This window comes from Hirundo rustica, chromosome 5 (genome assembly GCF_015227805.2).
Source record: "Hirundo rustica isolate bHirRus1 chromosome 5, bHirRus1.pri.v3, whole genome shotgun sequence".
In the NCBI taxonomy this organism is placed as follows: Eukaryota; Metazoa; Chordata; class Aves; order Passeriformes; family Hirundinidae; genus Hirundo; species Hirundo rustica.
Window position 1 is genome coordinate 38834353 of NC_053454.1, and position 15647 is coordinate 38849999.

The window sequence follows — 15647 nt, forward strand, 5'->3', positions numbered from 1 at the left end:
AAAAATTACTGGCTTTTTCCCAGTAATTCAGCCATCAGCTGAACATGCTATGGCCAAACCCCATCAAACTTGTCATAACATGTTATGAAGTAGCAACACTGCTATTTCCCTGCTGTTGTTTGAGGGGAGTAGTGAGTGGCTCAAAAAGAAAATTTAATTGTATTTGAAAAACTACATTCTGAATATGTTTTGTGAATAATGCATAAACACCTTGATGACCGTGCTTAGATTCTCTGCTGCCTGAAAAAGGAGATTGCTTTTAGACACTTTTTCTAGTTGACTGAAAGAACCTTGAAACGTACATTACCAACAATTAAAGCTGAATGATGAGCAAAACAGCCATCTGAGAAATCTGTATTAGGTGTCCAATATTACAGATAGATTTACAAAATGTCCAGCCATTTGACTATTTCCCAAACCAGGATTTCACAAATCTTCCACTGGGAAAATCAGTGGGATGATATTTCTGAATAGGCTGCAGTTATGCCTTGAGACATCACCCAGCTGAGCAAGAGTGAAAGATACGCCTGTATGTAGCAACAGGAAAAAAAACATGCCCTAATCTCCAGGGATATCAGATTATCAGGAAAGTTTTATCCTACTTCAAATAACTGGACAGCCTTGAAATAGTGCATCTACCACAGCACAATAAAAGTGTGTCAGAGCTGTGCCCTGCAAAATGCAAGCTTTGTGTGTGTTAAGGAGTCAGGGTGGACATGCTTTTATCCCTGCAGCTCATCTCTGTGTCCTGCAAAAACTGGCCTCGAAACCCCACCTCCCTGGATCTGGGAGGGTTGGGTCCATCCTCCCCCATGTCCACCAGCATCAGCTTTTCCTCTGGCAAGGCCAGCCGTGGGCCCTGCTCACAGAGGGATGGAGAGGGATTCCCGTGCCCACTGGAGACCCGTTTCTTGCTGCTCTTCTCTGACTTGCCTGCATGGCACAACAAAAATGTCATGTACCTGCACAATTAAGGGCAGAAAAGAAGATTCACATCTGCTTGGGGCACAGGCTGGACTTACAGGATGGACTATTATTAAAAAGGGAAGAAATCAGAAATCAGGATTCCCTCACTAAATATAACAGACAGATTAGCTTCCTAAATATTCTAAGTGATCTTGACTGCAGGTCTCAGGGAGGAAATAAGAAATACCTGTTTTGTAATCCAGCCTTACTATAGCTCCTTTAGACTCCTTATTTAGCCAAGAGGCTGAATCCCACTAAGCTCTGCGTGTGCAGAGAGATACTAGCAATGTTCTGGTCCTTCCCTCCTTTAATCCCATTGCATTTACTTTAGGAAGAGGGGGAAAAGGCAAATCCTACTGCTCTTTGTGCGCTCTGACCTAAAACTCCAATGAAATCTATATGAAGGTGAGAAGAGAAAGCTCTTCTCCATTTTATTGGGCAAGCACACATTTCCTAGTTTCTCAAACTGTTTTGTTTAAAAATTAATTTGCTATGTAGTCGCAGTCAGCTTTCCTAGAACCACTGAAAGAATGTGCAGAAATATATAAAAAATATCAAATATTTTTACTATAGTTCTGAAATGGTTTTAAATCCCGTTGTCAGTTATGTAGCCTAAATTGTTTGGATAATGACAGCCATTCTTTCTCAAACTTGTGCCATAAATCCATAGGGCATTACCTGCAGACTCTCACTCCAATGACCCCCTTTTTCCTAAGCTCTAAGCGTGAATACGCAAGGGGAGTCCTGAAGTCCTCCACAGGAGATTTAATTAGAGCAGACACATTCAAACAACTCAGGAGAACTGAGACCCTGTGAAACGACCGCAGGCAGGTTTCTCCTCCTACAGCATGTACCTCAGCGCTGCCTGTCCCCTGGCACACACAGACACGGCGGTGGCACGGTCCCTGCTCGCCCTGCTCAGCTGGAACACCACACCTCCTGCCACCCTCACCTTCCCCCATGGCCCAAATCCACGGGCACAGGGAGCTGCCTGCCCACACAAGCCAAGGCACACAGCCCATTCTGACACCCCCAGGGTTTCTCCTGTGACAGCAGGAGTGACGGCCTGAGGAAGAGAAGGAGGGTAGTAAGGGACAGAAGAGGCTCCCATTTATAGGATAAGGAATCCGGGTGAGAAATGACTAAACGCGTGCATGGACAGGTGTGCAGGAGTACAAGGCTCAGGCTTTCCTCACAGCATAAACGGCATGTTTTAATCAGCAAAACTTGCAGTAACCTACAGCATCTCTCTGTGGGTCATCCTGCTTTGACTGCAAGAATTCAAGGAATAACAGGCTCCAGAGATTGCTTGAGTCAACAAAAGCATCTTCCCATTTGCCAGGACAGGACTGTGGGGCAAACACATTGTTTGCTCATAGCTTTCTCATTCCCAGCCCAGTAGCAGAGCAGCCACAGCTACTGCTGTGCTGGGCACCAGAGAAAACATGACTCCTGTTCCTTTTAACACACAGCTGCACCAGCCAGCATCCCTGCTGGTGTCAGCCTGAACATGAGCCCTGATGGCTACAAACATCAGCTCCTACAGCACAGATGGCTGATTTTGTTACGAAGCTAAAAAGCATCATCTCAGAAGAAACTGGGGTCTAACTACCCCAGGAGTTAGTTAAGAATTAGTTCTGCAGATTTAACCCTTCCAGGTCTGTGGGTAAATCCTGGACAAAGAAACAAGAGAGATCTCCGTATGATCTTCTGTCCACTGAAGTGCTGTCCAAACTATATGGGGCACTTCTGATCCATGAAATTTTCCTGAGCTGCATCATGGTTCAGTCTGTACTGTATGCCCCACACTTAATTATGCTCTAAAACAGGTCAATCATTTACCTTGCGATCACCTGCACTTTTTAAGTTTCATATTGGCTTTTTGGGGTTAGCAGTCCTTTCTAGCCTTGTCCAAAACAGCCTGCCCAACTGCCTTTGTTTTTGAGAACTAGTTAATTCAGACATGCTTCCAGACTTTAAAACACAGCATAAACCCTACAGCTTCAGCAACTGTTCTGCCATTTGTTATTACACAGGTAGGCTGCTGTGCCTGCAGCACCGAAGCTCCAGATCACAATTCCTGCTGAATCAGCCTATATCTACAGAAAAATAAGCTCAGTCCAACTCAGCCATAGGTGCATATAATCCCTGCAGGCCAACAAAGCCCAGCCTCCTGGCCTCTCTGGAAAGCTGCCTCTGAACAAGCATTTAGAAGCTGGCAGTTCTCCTTGTGTCACGCTCCTGGCCCAGGTCTTTTTTCCATCCTGCCCTTTTTATTCTCCCGTTGCCCTTGCAGTGACCTGACGCACTCCCTTTGTGCTCGGGTGCTGAGCCAGTGGGATCTGCTCACTTGGCGCCGCTAATTAAGTTCAACAACAACATTTTTTTCAACGGTTCTGTCCCAACACATTTAGTTGGGATTTTAAATTCTTCAGATTTCATTCAATCCATGTGCATGGTGGTGTCACAAGGCTCTTGGCCTGGCTCAGCTGGTCCCAGCCCTGGAAGGGCTCCAGCACCCTTGACACACTGCACATAAGCTCGGGGGCAGGAGCGGGAGAGGATGGTCCGAACAAAACAGTCACCCAAATAAGGAGCTACCATCGCTCCCTGTTTCCTTTAACACACAGCTGCACCAGCCAGCATCCCTGCTGGTGTCAGCCTGAACATGAGCCCTGATGGCTACAAACATCAGCTCCTACAGCCACAGACAGCTGATTATGTTACGAAGCTAAAAAGCATCATCTCAGAAGAAACTGGGGTCTAACTACCCCAGGAGTTAGTTAAGAATTAGTTCTGCAGTCAGGGCAAAACACTGATTCAGGGCAAAACACTTTAAATCCTGGACAAAGAAACAAGAGAGATCTCCATATGATCTTCTGCCCACCCAAGTGCTGTCCAAACTACATGGGGAACTTCTAATCCATGAAATTTTTCTGAGTTCAGTCTGTACTGTATGCCCCACGCTTAAATATGCTCTAAAACAGGTCAATCATTTCCCTTGCAATCACCTGCACTTTTTAAGTTTCATATTGGCTTTTTATTTTTCTCTCTTTGTTCCTCTTATCTGCTCCTGTCCCTTCAAGGAATACCAACAAACAGCCTGATGGAAAATAAATAGAAAACATGGCACAAGAGTAAGTTCCAGGATATGGAAAGAAAATATTGCAGTCAAGTCCAAAGAAAAAAAGTGGACAATGGAGGTGCTACCCTAAATATATGAGTGAGGAGCTTAAAACCAAATGCAGGGGAAAGCAGGATTTTAACAACAGGATTCAAGGCTGAGAAAAAAACGTTAGAGAAACAGCTTGATAGCAGCACCTAAAATGAGCAGAAGGAAAGTGTACGAAGGAGGGAGATGAAAAGATGGCAGTCGTCAGTGGAAGATGGACTGCCAGGGCTTACTTTCTTACATAAATGTGAACAGAAAGCTGTGCTATTCACTAGATTCTACTGCATTGTTTTTTAAACAATGCACTGCCTTTTGAGCAGATCAAAAGATGTTCATGCAACACGTGGTGGAGCCAAGACATCTTTTGCTCTGATAGACAAAGACTGGCAAAACATCTCTGCTATACAATCCACAGGATAGATATCTGCATTCCCAGAGAATTTTACCTACTAAATCTTTTAGGCATATGAAGGGGTCTTTAATTTTATTGTTTAGCTGGAATTCACTAATTGCAAAGATGGGTTCCTATCCAGTCCTAGACACATGATCGTCTCCCTGCTTTTCTACCAGCTTTGACAAAATGAAGCTGAATAGTTCCTTCGTTTTGCAATTACACGAACTCAGCTTAAGAAAGGTTTTGGAATAAACAGCATTTAATAAAAACATGTTTCCTGGCAAATTGATAGGATCACCAACAGAAGTAGGGATCTGAAAAACACTAAAAATGTGAATTTTCACAAAAGGATATGGCCAAGGTAACAAGCTAGTCCAAATGCAAAATTCTAAGGGAATTAGGCTGTAAGATGCAACAACACATACAGCACAGAGTCTGAACTTTGTAATTCATCCTGACCAGCTCCTGTCAACACCAAATCTGATTTCTGAACTAACTGCATCCTTACAGATTACTTCTAACTAAATCGACTACCCTTTCCTCCTACCTAACAGGCAAGTGATCCTTGCATAAACATGTGAGTCCTTGAGTAGTATGTATAAACATCACCTGCAGGGAAAAAAGGAGCTGCAGCACCTGCTGAGGTAGGCTCTGAACTTCCTGCACTGGTTTTTCCCAGGGAACATTACAAGAAATATCAGCAGTCTTTGTCCTTATCCCTGTGTTCCCTTCAGCACTCGCTGCTGGCCACTTGCAGAGCTTACATATTGACCCCCATGGATCTTTGCTCTTGGCCAACATGCTCAGAGCAAAGGTCTTTAACAACAGAGACCATCTGAGAGGAAAGAAAGCTACACCACTGCCCTTGATCCAGAGGATGAGGGGACTCTGGACTTTTTCCCAGAGCCAGATCCCTGCGGATACCAAGGAAGTACAAAAGGCTCTTCAGAAAGCCCTGTTCTGAATTCCCAGGATGCTGGATGGATGGGGAGCAAAGAAACTTGTTTGTAAGTGATTTCACAATGAGTGATGAGTTAAATTAGGAGGCTGACAAGAGCAAGGAGCAGTAAGTGTTTTCCTTGTAGAGTGGGACAGGGTTTGCCCAGAAGGCCAAGGAGGACAAATGAAAGTTATGAACGCTGTAAAGTCCTGCTGAAAACAGAAACTGACACCGTCAGGGCACGGCTACCACGGCAAGGGTCCAGCAGGAAGGGGACTCGGTACAGCCCCAGCCACAAATAAGGACAGCTGCTTCAACAAGCCACTTGAGAGAATTTCTCAGGGGATCTTATCATGATACTGGAAAAAGCATCTATTAAATACCAAATGGATTGCTCCAGGTCTAGGGAAGAGGCAGCCAAGCCAAATCCTAAAGGAAAAATACACAGTGCTCCCAGCGGCACAGCAATCCCACCCACACTGCTCTTTAGCCACATGCCACCAAGATGGTGAGGTGCGGTGTGACAAGAGATGAAATTCATCTAGCGACAAAAATAGTCTAAAACCTCTCGTCTGCTGGAAGTTTCTGTTTTGTAGTTAAAATAGGCTGCAAATTCTGCAGGGCTGGGACTCTCCTGTTTCCTTTTCCAGTGGTTGGCATGCTGGGTGGAGTCTCAATGCCTCCAAGACTGCCAAAATGAAACGTAAATTAAACTAATTACTTCACAGTTATTTAGCAGCGAATAAAAAAAAAGATTTTACCCTTGAGAAGACAAGAAACCATAGACTAAGCAGTGGAATTCCTGGAAAGCACCGAGGACACTGATGATACACAGCCCTAATGATCATCTACCTGCAGAAATGAATGGGCTTTCCAACCAGCCAAGCTAGCAAACCTTGCTCCACGTACTTAACCTGTAAAATTGCTGGCTTGTGAGATCTCATCCTCTTACCTGACATCATTGCCTCCATGGGCAAAGGATCCAAAGCAGGCTGTTAAGATCTGGAGGAAGTGGAAAAGTAGATGGACCTGAGAGGTGTCTTTCTCTTCCTTATCCTCTTCCACAGGATCAACAGGGGGCCGGTTAGGATCTGCGATTTCAGAGGCCAACTTCATTTCCACCCCACCTTCCTCTGCCTCAATCTCTGCCTCAGCCACCGCGTTGCAATAGCTGGAGTAGCTGTCGTAGCGGACCCGCTTCTTGGAGTAGGACACAGTGTCTCCCACCAACTTCTCACTGTCTTCTGGAGTAGAGGTATCGGCCGCCTTAAAGGAGGAGTGCACGGGCATGCCACAAATAGCAGCAGTGTAACAAGTGTAGCTGTTGTTGCGCCGTAAGAGTTTGTAGTTGTTTTCTGCAGTGGGCCTCTCATCGTTGGCCCTGTCCAGGTGTATTTTGTGGAGCAAGTCTTTGTATAAACCTGAGTCCTTGTGCACAGTGTGATAAACGTGGCCATCGCTCCTCACGTGGCCATCGAAGCTGAAGGTGCCGTTGGAAACAGGTGATTTCACCGAGGTGTGCGTCACTGAAAATGCCCTTCCTAAAAAGGCAGAGATTTAGAGGTTTTGTTTACACAAAATGCAATACAAAAGCCCCCTTCCTCCAACACAAGACAATAATGTGGCCAGCATCTGAGAATACAGGACAAAGAAGATCAATTTGCACTACATGCAGTGAATAAGCCAAGATTCAATTCGCTGCAAAATAAAGTCTCTCATCTTCTGTGCAAGAAGAGCTTTGTTCCAGTGCTGAGTCTCCCCAGATATGCTGTATGACCTGCAGCAAGCCACTTGGGATCAGTTGTTCGAATGTGATGCTTGATGATTAAATCCTCAGCTTCTTTGAAAATATAAATTTCCGTAAAATTCCTTTCTTGCAAGCTCTATTTTTCTAAGATTTTCTCTATATTGAATAAGAATAATTTGGATTTCTGAAATGTGGTTTACTTCCATTTCCTACTGGGACTTATCTGTTTAAGAGATGTTTCATTCATATTAATTTGTTAAGGAGAGACATTTACATAGCTTTTAAAAATAATTCTAAAAAAACAAAGAAAAAATTCCTGTTCTGCAGAAGTATTTCCTTAGCTATTGCTATATTTTCTATATACTAGTTCTATGAACATGAGAATGATTATTCCCACTGTATACATTTAATGTCAGCATACGCTGTAGGACACACATCAAAATGTATCACAGGTAATGTTTCTGAAGAAACTGTCTTTTTAATTTCCTGACTTTCTGGATTTTCACTGTGCAATATTCAGAATTGGGTTTAGCTATTTTTAAACTGGAAACACACACTCTAAGGGCTTCATGTCATGACTTATTTGATTTTGTAAGAATCGGTTGAATATATTAGGCACTCATTAACCAAATGACAGGGCTCTGTAGATGTTAGCAAAGTGATATCAAAATCAGCAGATCGCTAAGCGGAGGGGGATATTCCCACCACGTGGCAGAACAAAAAGAGCTTTATGCACTCAAGTCTACTTCTTACAAATATATATTCAGAAAACAATGTGTGAGATTTTTCTCGTGGACACGCTCCAAAGGGTCATACATTTGTCAACCAAAGTCCAAATCTTTTCATCTCATGTTGTAGTATGCTAATCATCTTTATGCTGAATTTAACCTTCATACATCAGCAATCTGCGTGCTCTGTGTTTTTCCACTGCTTCATAGGATGGAAACACCATTAAGAATACAAAGTAAAGCAAATCAAAAAGGCAAGTAATTTTTTTTCAGCTGTTTCTAAAACTGAAATACAGCCAAACAAAATGGAATTGATTTTATGTCCTCTCCAGAAAATGTCACTTGTAAATGAGCATCTTTCCTAACAAGCACTGAAAAGAGATTAGTGATGGAAATTCCAAATACTAATTTACTATTTACAGCTGAGACCTACTTGCAGTCAAGAAACCTCACTGAAACAGAAAGAGAACAAACCCTCTAAGTTGTCTTAGTTCCTTACCATATGGTACACGTGGATGGTTTCCATTTGCAATATTATCTGATGCCCCAGCAGCTTCTGTTACTGAGCCAGTGAGGGGAATCGTGCTCTCATCAGATGTTTTGGCACCAGGAAGCTCTTTAAAGACTGGTGTTTCTTCATCCTGAATTTTATCAAGGCTTTCATCTGATATCCTTGACAGTGCAGCATCCTTCTTTAACCGGCCTAAGGAAAGAATAGTACTGTAATTTTAAACCCAACCTATACCTCTTGTTACTTAAGTTTCCACTGTTTGCATCAACAGCATGGTTTGTAGGGCCACCAGCATTGGCTACAATAACCAAGCGTCATTTCATACACATACTAGTTACTTCTAACACTTCACTATGTTCATGGGTGAAAATTCTACATCTTTGTTTCTTCTGATAAAATTCACCAAAGTAGGTAACTGAAGTAAAACACTGAGCTGTTCATCTGTTAATGAAACCTGAAACTCTCCTCTGCATTTGCTGAGAGCAGCAAAGCAACTCAGAGCTGTGATCAGCCCGACTTACTGTAAAGCTAAAACAGTCACTTCAAGATGAACATTCTGACAGGCTTCTTCTCTTTAACTTTTTCTTAATAAAATAGAAACCAGATTATATTCCAGGTTTTATTTTCCTGTTTCTGCTAGCCTCCAGAACTGAGCACTGCAATGACTTGCCTAACAAGGTTTTGAATTTCCACCACTGCAGCTTTTTCATAGCAAATTACACAAATACATGAGGAAGAGTTTAGGCACATCCTGCTTGTGGGTGGGGACTGGACTAGGAGACCCCTCAAGGACACTTCCACCTCTGAAATGTAATATTCCATGATTTTATATCACTCGCATTTTATCAAGTAACTACTTACTTTCTATTTTTCTCTTCATCCAGGGACACACAAAAATCCAGACTAAGACAGCAAATACTAAGGACACACCAACCGATATTAGAGCAATGGCCCACATTGGCAGTATCAGTCCCAGCACTGTAAAGACAAAGAAATAAAACCAAAGCAAGCCATAAATTAACATGACTTAATTATCCCAGGCAGTGGAAGAGCAGTCTGTTGCAGAAAAGCCAGTGTTCACAATGTATTCAAAACCAAGACGAAGGAGCTGATGACTTTTAACACATCACCAGTTACTGCAGTATTTAAAGGTATAGTTGACATGGAAACATTTGCAGGTTTAGCCTTCCAGTTTCCTGTTGCCCCACTGTGACCTTAATTCCAAAAGAGCCGAGGGTAAAACCCCCACGTTAGGGCTGCTGAGCCAAGTTTGCAGGGCTTTTATACATGAATGCACATCAAACCACGTTGCCCATTAGGGTTAAGTGTTTACCTGACCTTTGCTCTGGTCCATAAAGCCTGATGCTTAGCTTGCTCTAAGCCCTTATTTGCTTACCATATGAGCTTAATGCAGCAGTCCAAAGCTGAGGCTTTGTCCTGCAATGCACAGTGACATCAACAACTCGTGTTTCTGTAATTATTCCCCCAACAGAGATCCTTGCACTTGTTCAACGAAACAATCTGACTCTCAGTGAAGTAAGAGCTTGGACTCAGATCTTTCAAACCCGTATATACATTGTCTATCTTGAAACCCACATGATTAATTCATCCTTGTGAGTAAATGTTGCCAGAACAGAGGCCTTGGAGAGTAAATATGTACGTCCCCAGTAACAAAAATGGAGTCCCACCTTTTTATTCACACACTTTAGAGACTGCTAAGCTGAAACAGAGAGAACATTAAGATTCTTATTTCATTTATTTTGCTTAATGAGTCACTGCAGAGTGCCTGACCTACTTCTGCAGTACGACTAATGAGGAAATGTGAGTTATACAGCTGATTTACTGTTAAACATCTTGGATACATAGCCAATTAGACTTAAGAAGAATAGTAATGCTACCTTCAAATTGGGAATGTCTCAAGTCTTTTATTAATTCCAGTAATGCTATGCTATGGAGTAGGGTCTACCAACTGCATTTACCTAGTACATCTAGCATGTTGGATTTTAGAGAAATATTTCCATTCAAAAAAAAAGGTCACTTTCTAAGTCTACTTTCTTAATTCAGGGCCATGTTCAGGAGTCTATCTTCAACTGCCTCCTCATTCATAGCTCCCGGACATACCTCATCTAATTTAAAGATAACATTTAATGACCAGAGTCTTCAACAAAGTAGTTGAGATTACTGAGCATCTTTGTTCTGAACCCTTTTGCTAGAAGTGTGTGTACACCACTTCAGTAAACTATAAAACTATAAATGCAAATACATAAACATAAAAGATTAGAATATAAATATACAAACATAAATATACAAGAATATAAAGATTCAACTAATATAAAAATTCAGATATAAATATACATATGGATAAACACAAACATGTAAGTGCACATAAAATATACAAATATACAAAAATATAAATGAAGTCCTTCAACTTCATTTCCTTCTACTGAGTTGCAATCAAAACACAACACCAAAGAAAGAAGATGCATTCAATGAAGAAAACAGGCTTGGGGACTCTTATCATTAAAGGTAAAAAAGAAGTAAATTTAAACAACAGTCTTGGAGCCAGACATGCCAGAACAGCGACTCTGCAGTCAAAGGAGTGACAGCCTCACACTGAGTGCAGAGAGCACCTGCTCTCCCACCCTGCTCTGAACCTTCACTCCTTGACGCACAAACCTAGAATACCTTTGAGAGCTAAACACGTGCTCAGATTTACGACGCCAAAGCTGCATCTCAGTAATTTCCCTTCCTCTAAAGAGGGATTTCTTCTGTAGCTGTGCTCTTCCCCACTAACCAGAGCGATCGGGAGGGTGTCACAAAAACACACGCACAAATGGGGACGGGGATGTGGGGAGGTGAATAATTTACTCTTGTCCTCATTAACTCCTAATGCAGGAGATAACCCTGTGGTGTCTGGGTGATGCTGGCAGAGCATCCTGACACACTGGGGGAAGCCTCCCTCTCGTGCCTCCGCGGCTCACTCACCTGGTGCCCCAGTGTACATGATGGAAAACACGTTAATAGCTATGGTAGCAGCATAAAACACCGGGAGCGCATGGAGCCCGTTGGGCACAGGGTCTTCCTGCAGAGAAACCACGAAAAAAAGGAAACGTTAGTTGGACTGCGCACCAGATTCACGTCAGCATGAATCTCCATGTGGAAAACATGCGCTCCCAAGTCGGTGTCGGGCAGGTGCAGCTTTTGGATGTCGAGGAAAGGATGGCGACCTGCTTGGTTACACCCAAATCCACAGTGCTGGCCCTGGCAAGCACCAGCACTCTGGGGGAGCTCAACACTGTCAATGGGAACCAGGGACTTAGGTTATACTTTCCAGTCAGCTGCTGAGGGACCTGGGGGCAGGTTTCTTTCTGCAAGCGTGTTCTTATTTATTTAGTGTCCAAGATGAGGAATCCCTTTCACTCAGCATGACTGAAGGGTGCTAAGCAGGAGAGGGCTTTGATGTTTCGGACCAGTGCTACAAGCACCAGTGCAATGCATCCATCTTAAAACCATATCCCTAAGCTCCACTTCTTGCCAGCTAACAGAAATCTCTGAAATCCCAAGTGTCTGGCAGTATTGAACAGGTAACACACACAAAGTGAGCAGGCAGTGTTCTGCTGACCACTGCGCTCTCGTGCTCTCGGCACTCACAAGGAAAGACTCAGCTGACGGCGCAGCGGAAACGCACCGTGTGAGCCCCGGACAAAGCCTTTGTGAGGGACTGCTTTGGCCTTTTGAGGGGCTCCACGTGTTTGTAACGAGCCTGGCAAAGCTGAGGGCTGGCTAATGTGGTTTTATTTCTTGCTGCCATGAGCTATAAAAGGGAGCTGAGAAAAGGCTGTGGCCTCCCTGTGCTATGTCCCCATCCCCAAGCGGGTTGCAGATGGGCTGTACTTGCAGGGCCAGCTGCTATTCACAGACACCCCCAACCAGGGCAAGGAGCCCTATAACAGACCACAGACTCAGAAGCTAGAAAGCTGCTCCTTTTTAAGCATGCACCCAAATCAGTACCGGCTTATGTCAGAAGCTCTACAGATCTTACCGCTTTGTGAATGGCACAGACAGAAGTTGGGAGACAATTTCCTTAACCTGAACTTTTCCTGCCTCTTGAATGCTTAAATAGGTGGCTTTAATACCAGGGTTCACATGAACTTGATGGCTAATTTCTTAGGTTGCTAGGCTTTAAATACAATAGTGGAACCTCTCCTTATCTTTCATGCAACTTGAGTTATTTTTTATTCAAAGCTGAATCTGATCAAATCTATCATCTGTTTTTATCACTGACATTTATTTAGAGCAGAAATAAAGAAAGATGAAGCTGAGGTTACAGGTGGTACTATTTATAGCCAAAGAATTAATCCCTCATCTATTTAAGTTCCCTGTGTAACTGCTAATATAGTGTCCCTTATTTTAGGTCACTGTCATGCACTGCCCTTCCCCATTTTAGCAAGTTGAATGGTGTGAAAGAAATGGAAAAGGCAGATAAAAGTGTTCAGGTTTCCAGTTCATGCTGGGTGGCAGGCGAGTCATCTTTTGCACTGGAGATACGTGGACTGATGTTACCTCAGGTCACTAAAACGCATTGATTCAGGTTTCTTGAGAATCTACAAAATAGGCAGATTCCCATCTTCTAATGCCTGATGTGCTGGAAAACCAAGGCTTTAAATTTCACAACTTTAAAATACCAATTAGAGTATCACCAAGGGAGGACTGTTCTGTTTAAATTACAGTCAGAACAGCTATTGTGAGGCTAAATCAATGCCAGCAAGCTTGTACTAATACAGAAGCAGCCTCAATGCACCATCCTCTGACCAAACAGAATATACAATATTAATTATCACATAGCACCTTCTAAGCCTCAAATACTTGTCAAATTACTTACTGTGAGCTTTCACAACTGCTAAGAGCAAGTATAACTTAAACGGCTATTAAAAAAATGACTGGTCTCCTGTCCAAAAAGAAGTCACAAACTTTCAACTCTGGAAATGCCAGCACTCAAAAGGGAGGCTGAAGCACAACCTTCATACTAAGCACTCTTTATAATAGTGAGACTTCTTTACCTTGTTTAAAATGAAGAATCTGATCAGCACAAAGAGGATTCCAGACATCAAGCCAGATAACAGCGGGGAAATAAACCAAGAGGCAACTGTGTTGAAGAAAGAATGAAACTTGAAATAAACAGTATTCTTGCATAATAGTTAAGTATGTTGTTAATGAGCAATAAATTTAAAACTGTTCTTGTACAATTAGAATGAATGTTCTGTATGTTTACTTACAACTGGTGCAACTCAATGTCCACCAACACTCATGAAAGTCAAAGTAATGCTAGGCACCATTAGAAACAACAGCCAAAGCATTTCCTGCTAATTTTGCAAGTTTAGCAATCAAACTCATCAGGAAAGTTTCTTGTAGTTTGAATCAGAGTAGACCAAGAAAGCACTGTAATTTCCTAATCACCATGACCATGAATTTGTAAGCAAGTGGAAAGCAGGATGCCATCTAGCAGGATGCCATCCAGGAGGATGCCATGCTGCTCACAGAGTAAGTCTCGAGTTCCAAAATGCCACAGAAGCATCAACTGTAATGTATGATGTGTGTACACTTTTTGCAAGCCAGCACTGCAAGTCTCCAGGACTGATTTAACTGAAGTAGGTGGCAAAGCTCCCACTGATTTCAATAAAACCGGATTAGGGCAGCACTCTGGCAAGCTCATCCACAGTGATTTATTGTTTGTAGCATGGTTAACAGATTGATTCTGCTGTCATTGAAAAATCTCTTGCTATTGACAGAATTTAAAAAAAATACATGCATTGCTAAAATTCTAATATATTACCATGCCTTCAGCATAAAATCCTTTTAATAGAGACTTCAGTCTGCACCTCGAATTATAAGGTTTCCAAAACAATACGAAAACACTTCATCACATCTCTGCTTGGATGTGCCACTGATCTTGGCAATGGGAGGCTGTGAGTTAAACGTGCTGTGTGCCCTGAAGGTGGTGGGTGGAGAAACACGACTGTGGGCATTCACATGATAGCATTCACATTGTTGAGAGCAAGAACAGGGTCGTATGAGCTACCACAAAAAGAAATTAGAAGAGGAGGAATGTCACCTTGAAGCATGTTTCTTGAGGGAGACAATGTGTCTGTCCTCAGCTTACCACTGGGGAAGCACAACTTTTGTCTTACCCCTTTCTCCACTGGAGACACACTGCAGCCCTCAATGAACATGGCACCAGTGCATTGTCTGAATGACACAGCTGGGGTGGAAAATAAATTAATGAGGGAGTGCTATCAGCACTAAGCAGATTTCTGGTCATGTTTTTTGCAGGCAGCACACACTGTTTCACATACCCTCACACATAAAAGGTGACGGCACTTACCAATCTTGACAAGCTGCATCCACTGGACACCCTGCGTGCCAATTGCCACCAGAGAAAATCCAATCGTAGCACCTACAATGCAATGGGTCCCTGATATTGGGAGTTTCAAGAACGATGCAATTAGCTGCCAAACAGCAGAACCTAGGAACAAATGAACCATATGGTATAAACAACAACAACAACAATAATGTAACGCAGAAAATTCTTTGCCATGTGCCCACATTCTTTTACAAGTGCTGCCTACACTCCTCATGCATAAGAGAGATCTTCTAAAGAGAGTTTTGCTCCTGTTCTGTCTCTAGAAGCAGATACTAAGACAGTTTAATAGCAGCTTTGAATGTTACATCTTACTTATGACTGTTTATGACTAACAGCTCCCTACAATTCACGACAGTTCTGCTTTCAGTATTTACAGCCTGTCTGATTAAGTACACGAGCTGCTCCCAGTGTACATCAAGCTTAGAAAACCTCATACTTGACAGCTGACCCTGGAAGCCTCCAGGTGATCAGCATGAGGAGGCATTCACCATTTCACCAGTGAACTACCCATGCTCCTAAACTTGGATACTACCAGAGAAAGGTTCAAATTGTGGGACAGAGAGATTTTATGCGTCATCTGTCTCAGTGATACACAGCCATCCAGCCCTCTATAGGAAAAATGGACTGAGGAAAGAATAAGGACTCTCTCATTGCCTTCATCTGCAGCTCATTGTTGCACTGGAAAAATTCAAGACTGCTGAAAAGGCTTATGTTAGAAGCCAAAGGTACCCTTGGCATAAAGAAATAAGTTCCCCTAACTAACTAAGG

The 15647-nt window shown here is 42.8% G+C and overlaps 1 protein-coding gene across 7 annotated transcripts in view; it reads right to left on the reverse strand.

The window, feature by feature from the left end:
• Positions 1–15647, reverse strand: part of SLC20A2 (solute carrier family 20 member 2) — a 59131-nt gene that overhangs the window by 11418 nt on the left and 32066 nt on the right. For all 7 annotated transcript variants that reach the window (XR_005701047.2, XM_058420810.1, XM_040065361.2 and 4 more), the window contains 6 exons: positions 14841–14981; positions 13519–13604; positions 11444–11540; positions 9320–9436; positions 8447–8650; positions 6425–7013 (listed from right to left, as the gene is read on the reverse strand). Coding sequence is in view for 6 of the 7 variants with exons in the window: in XM_058420810.1 (XP_058276793.1) it covers positions 6425–7013; positions 8447–8650; positions 9320–9436; positions 11444–11540; positions 13519–13604; positions 14841–14981 (1234 nt within the window). In the remaining variant the exon portion in view is untranslated. The remainder of the gene's footprint in view (positions 1–6424; positions 7014–8446; positions 8651–9319; positions 9437–11443; positions 11541–13518; positions 13605–14840; positions 14982–15647) is intronic.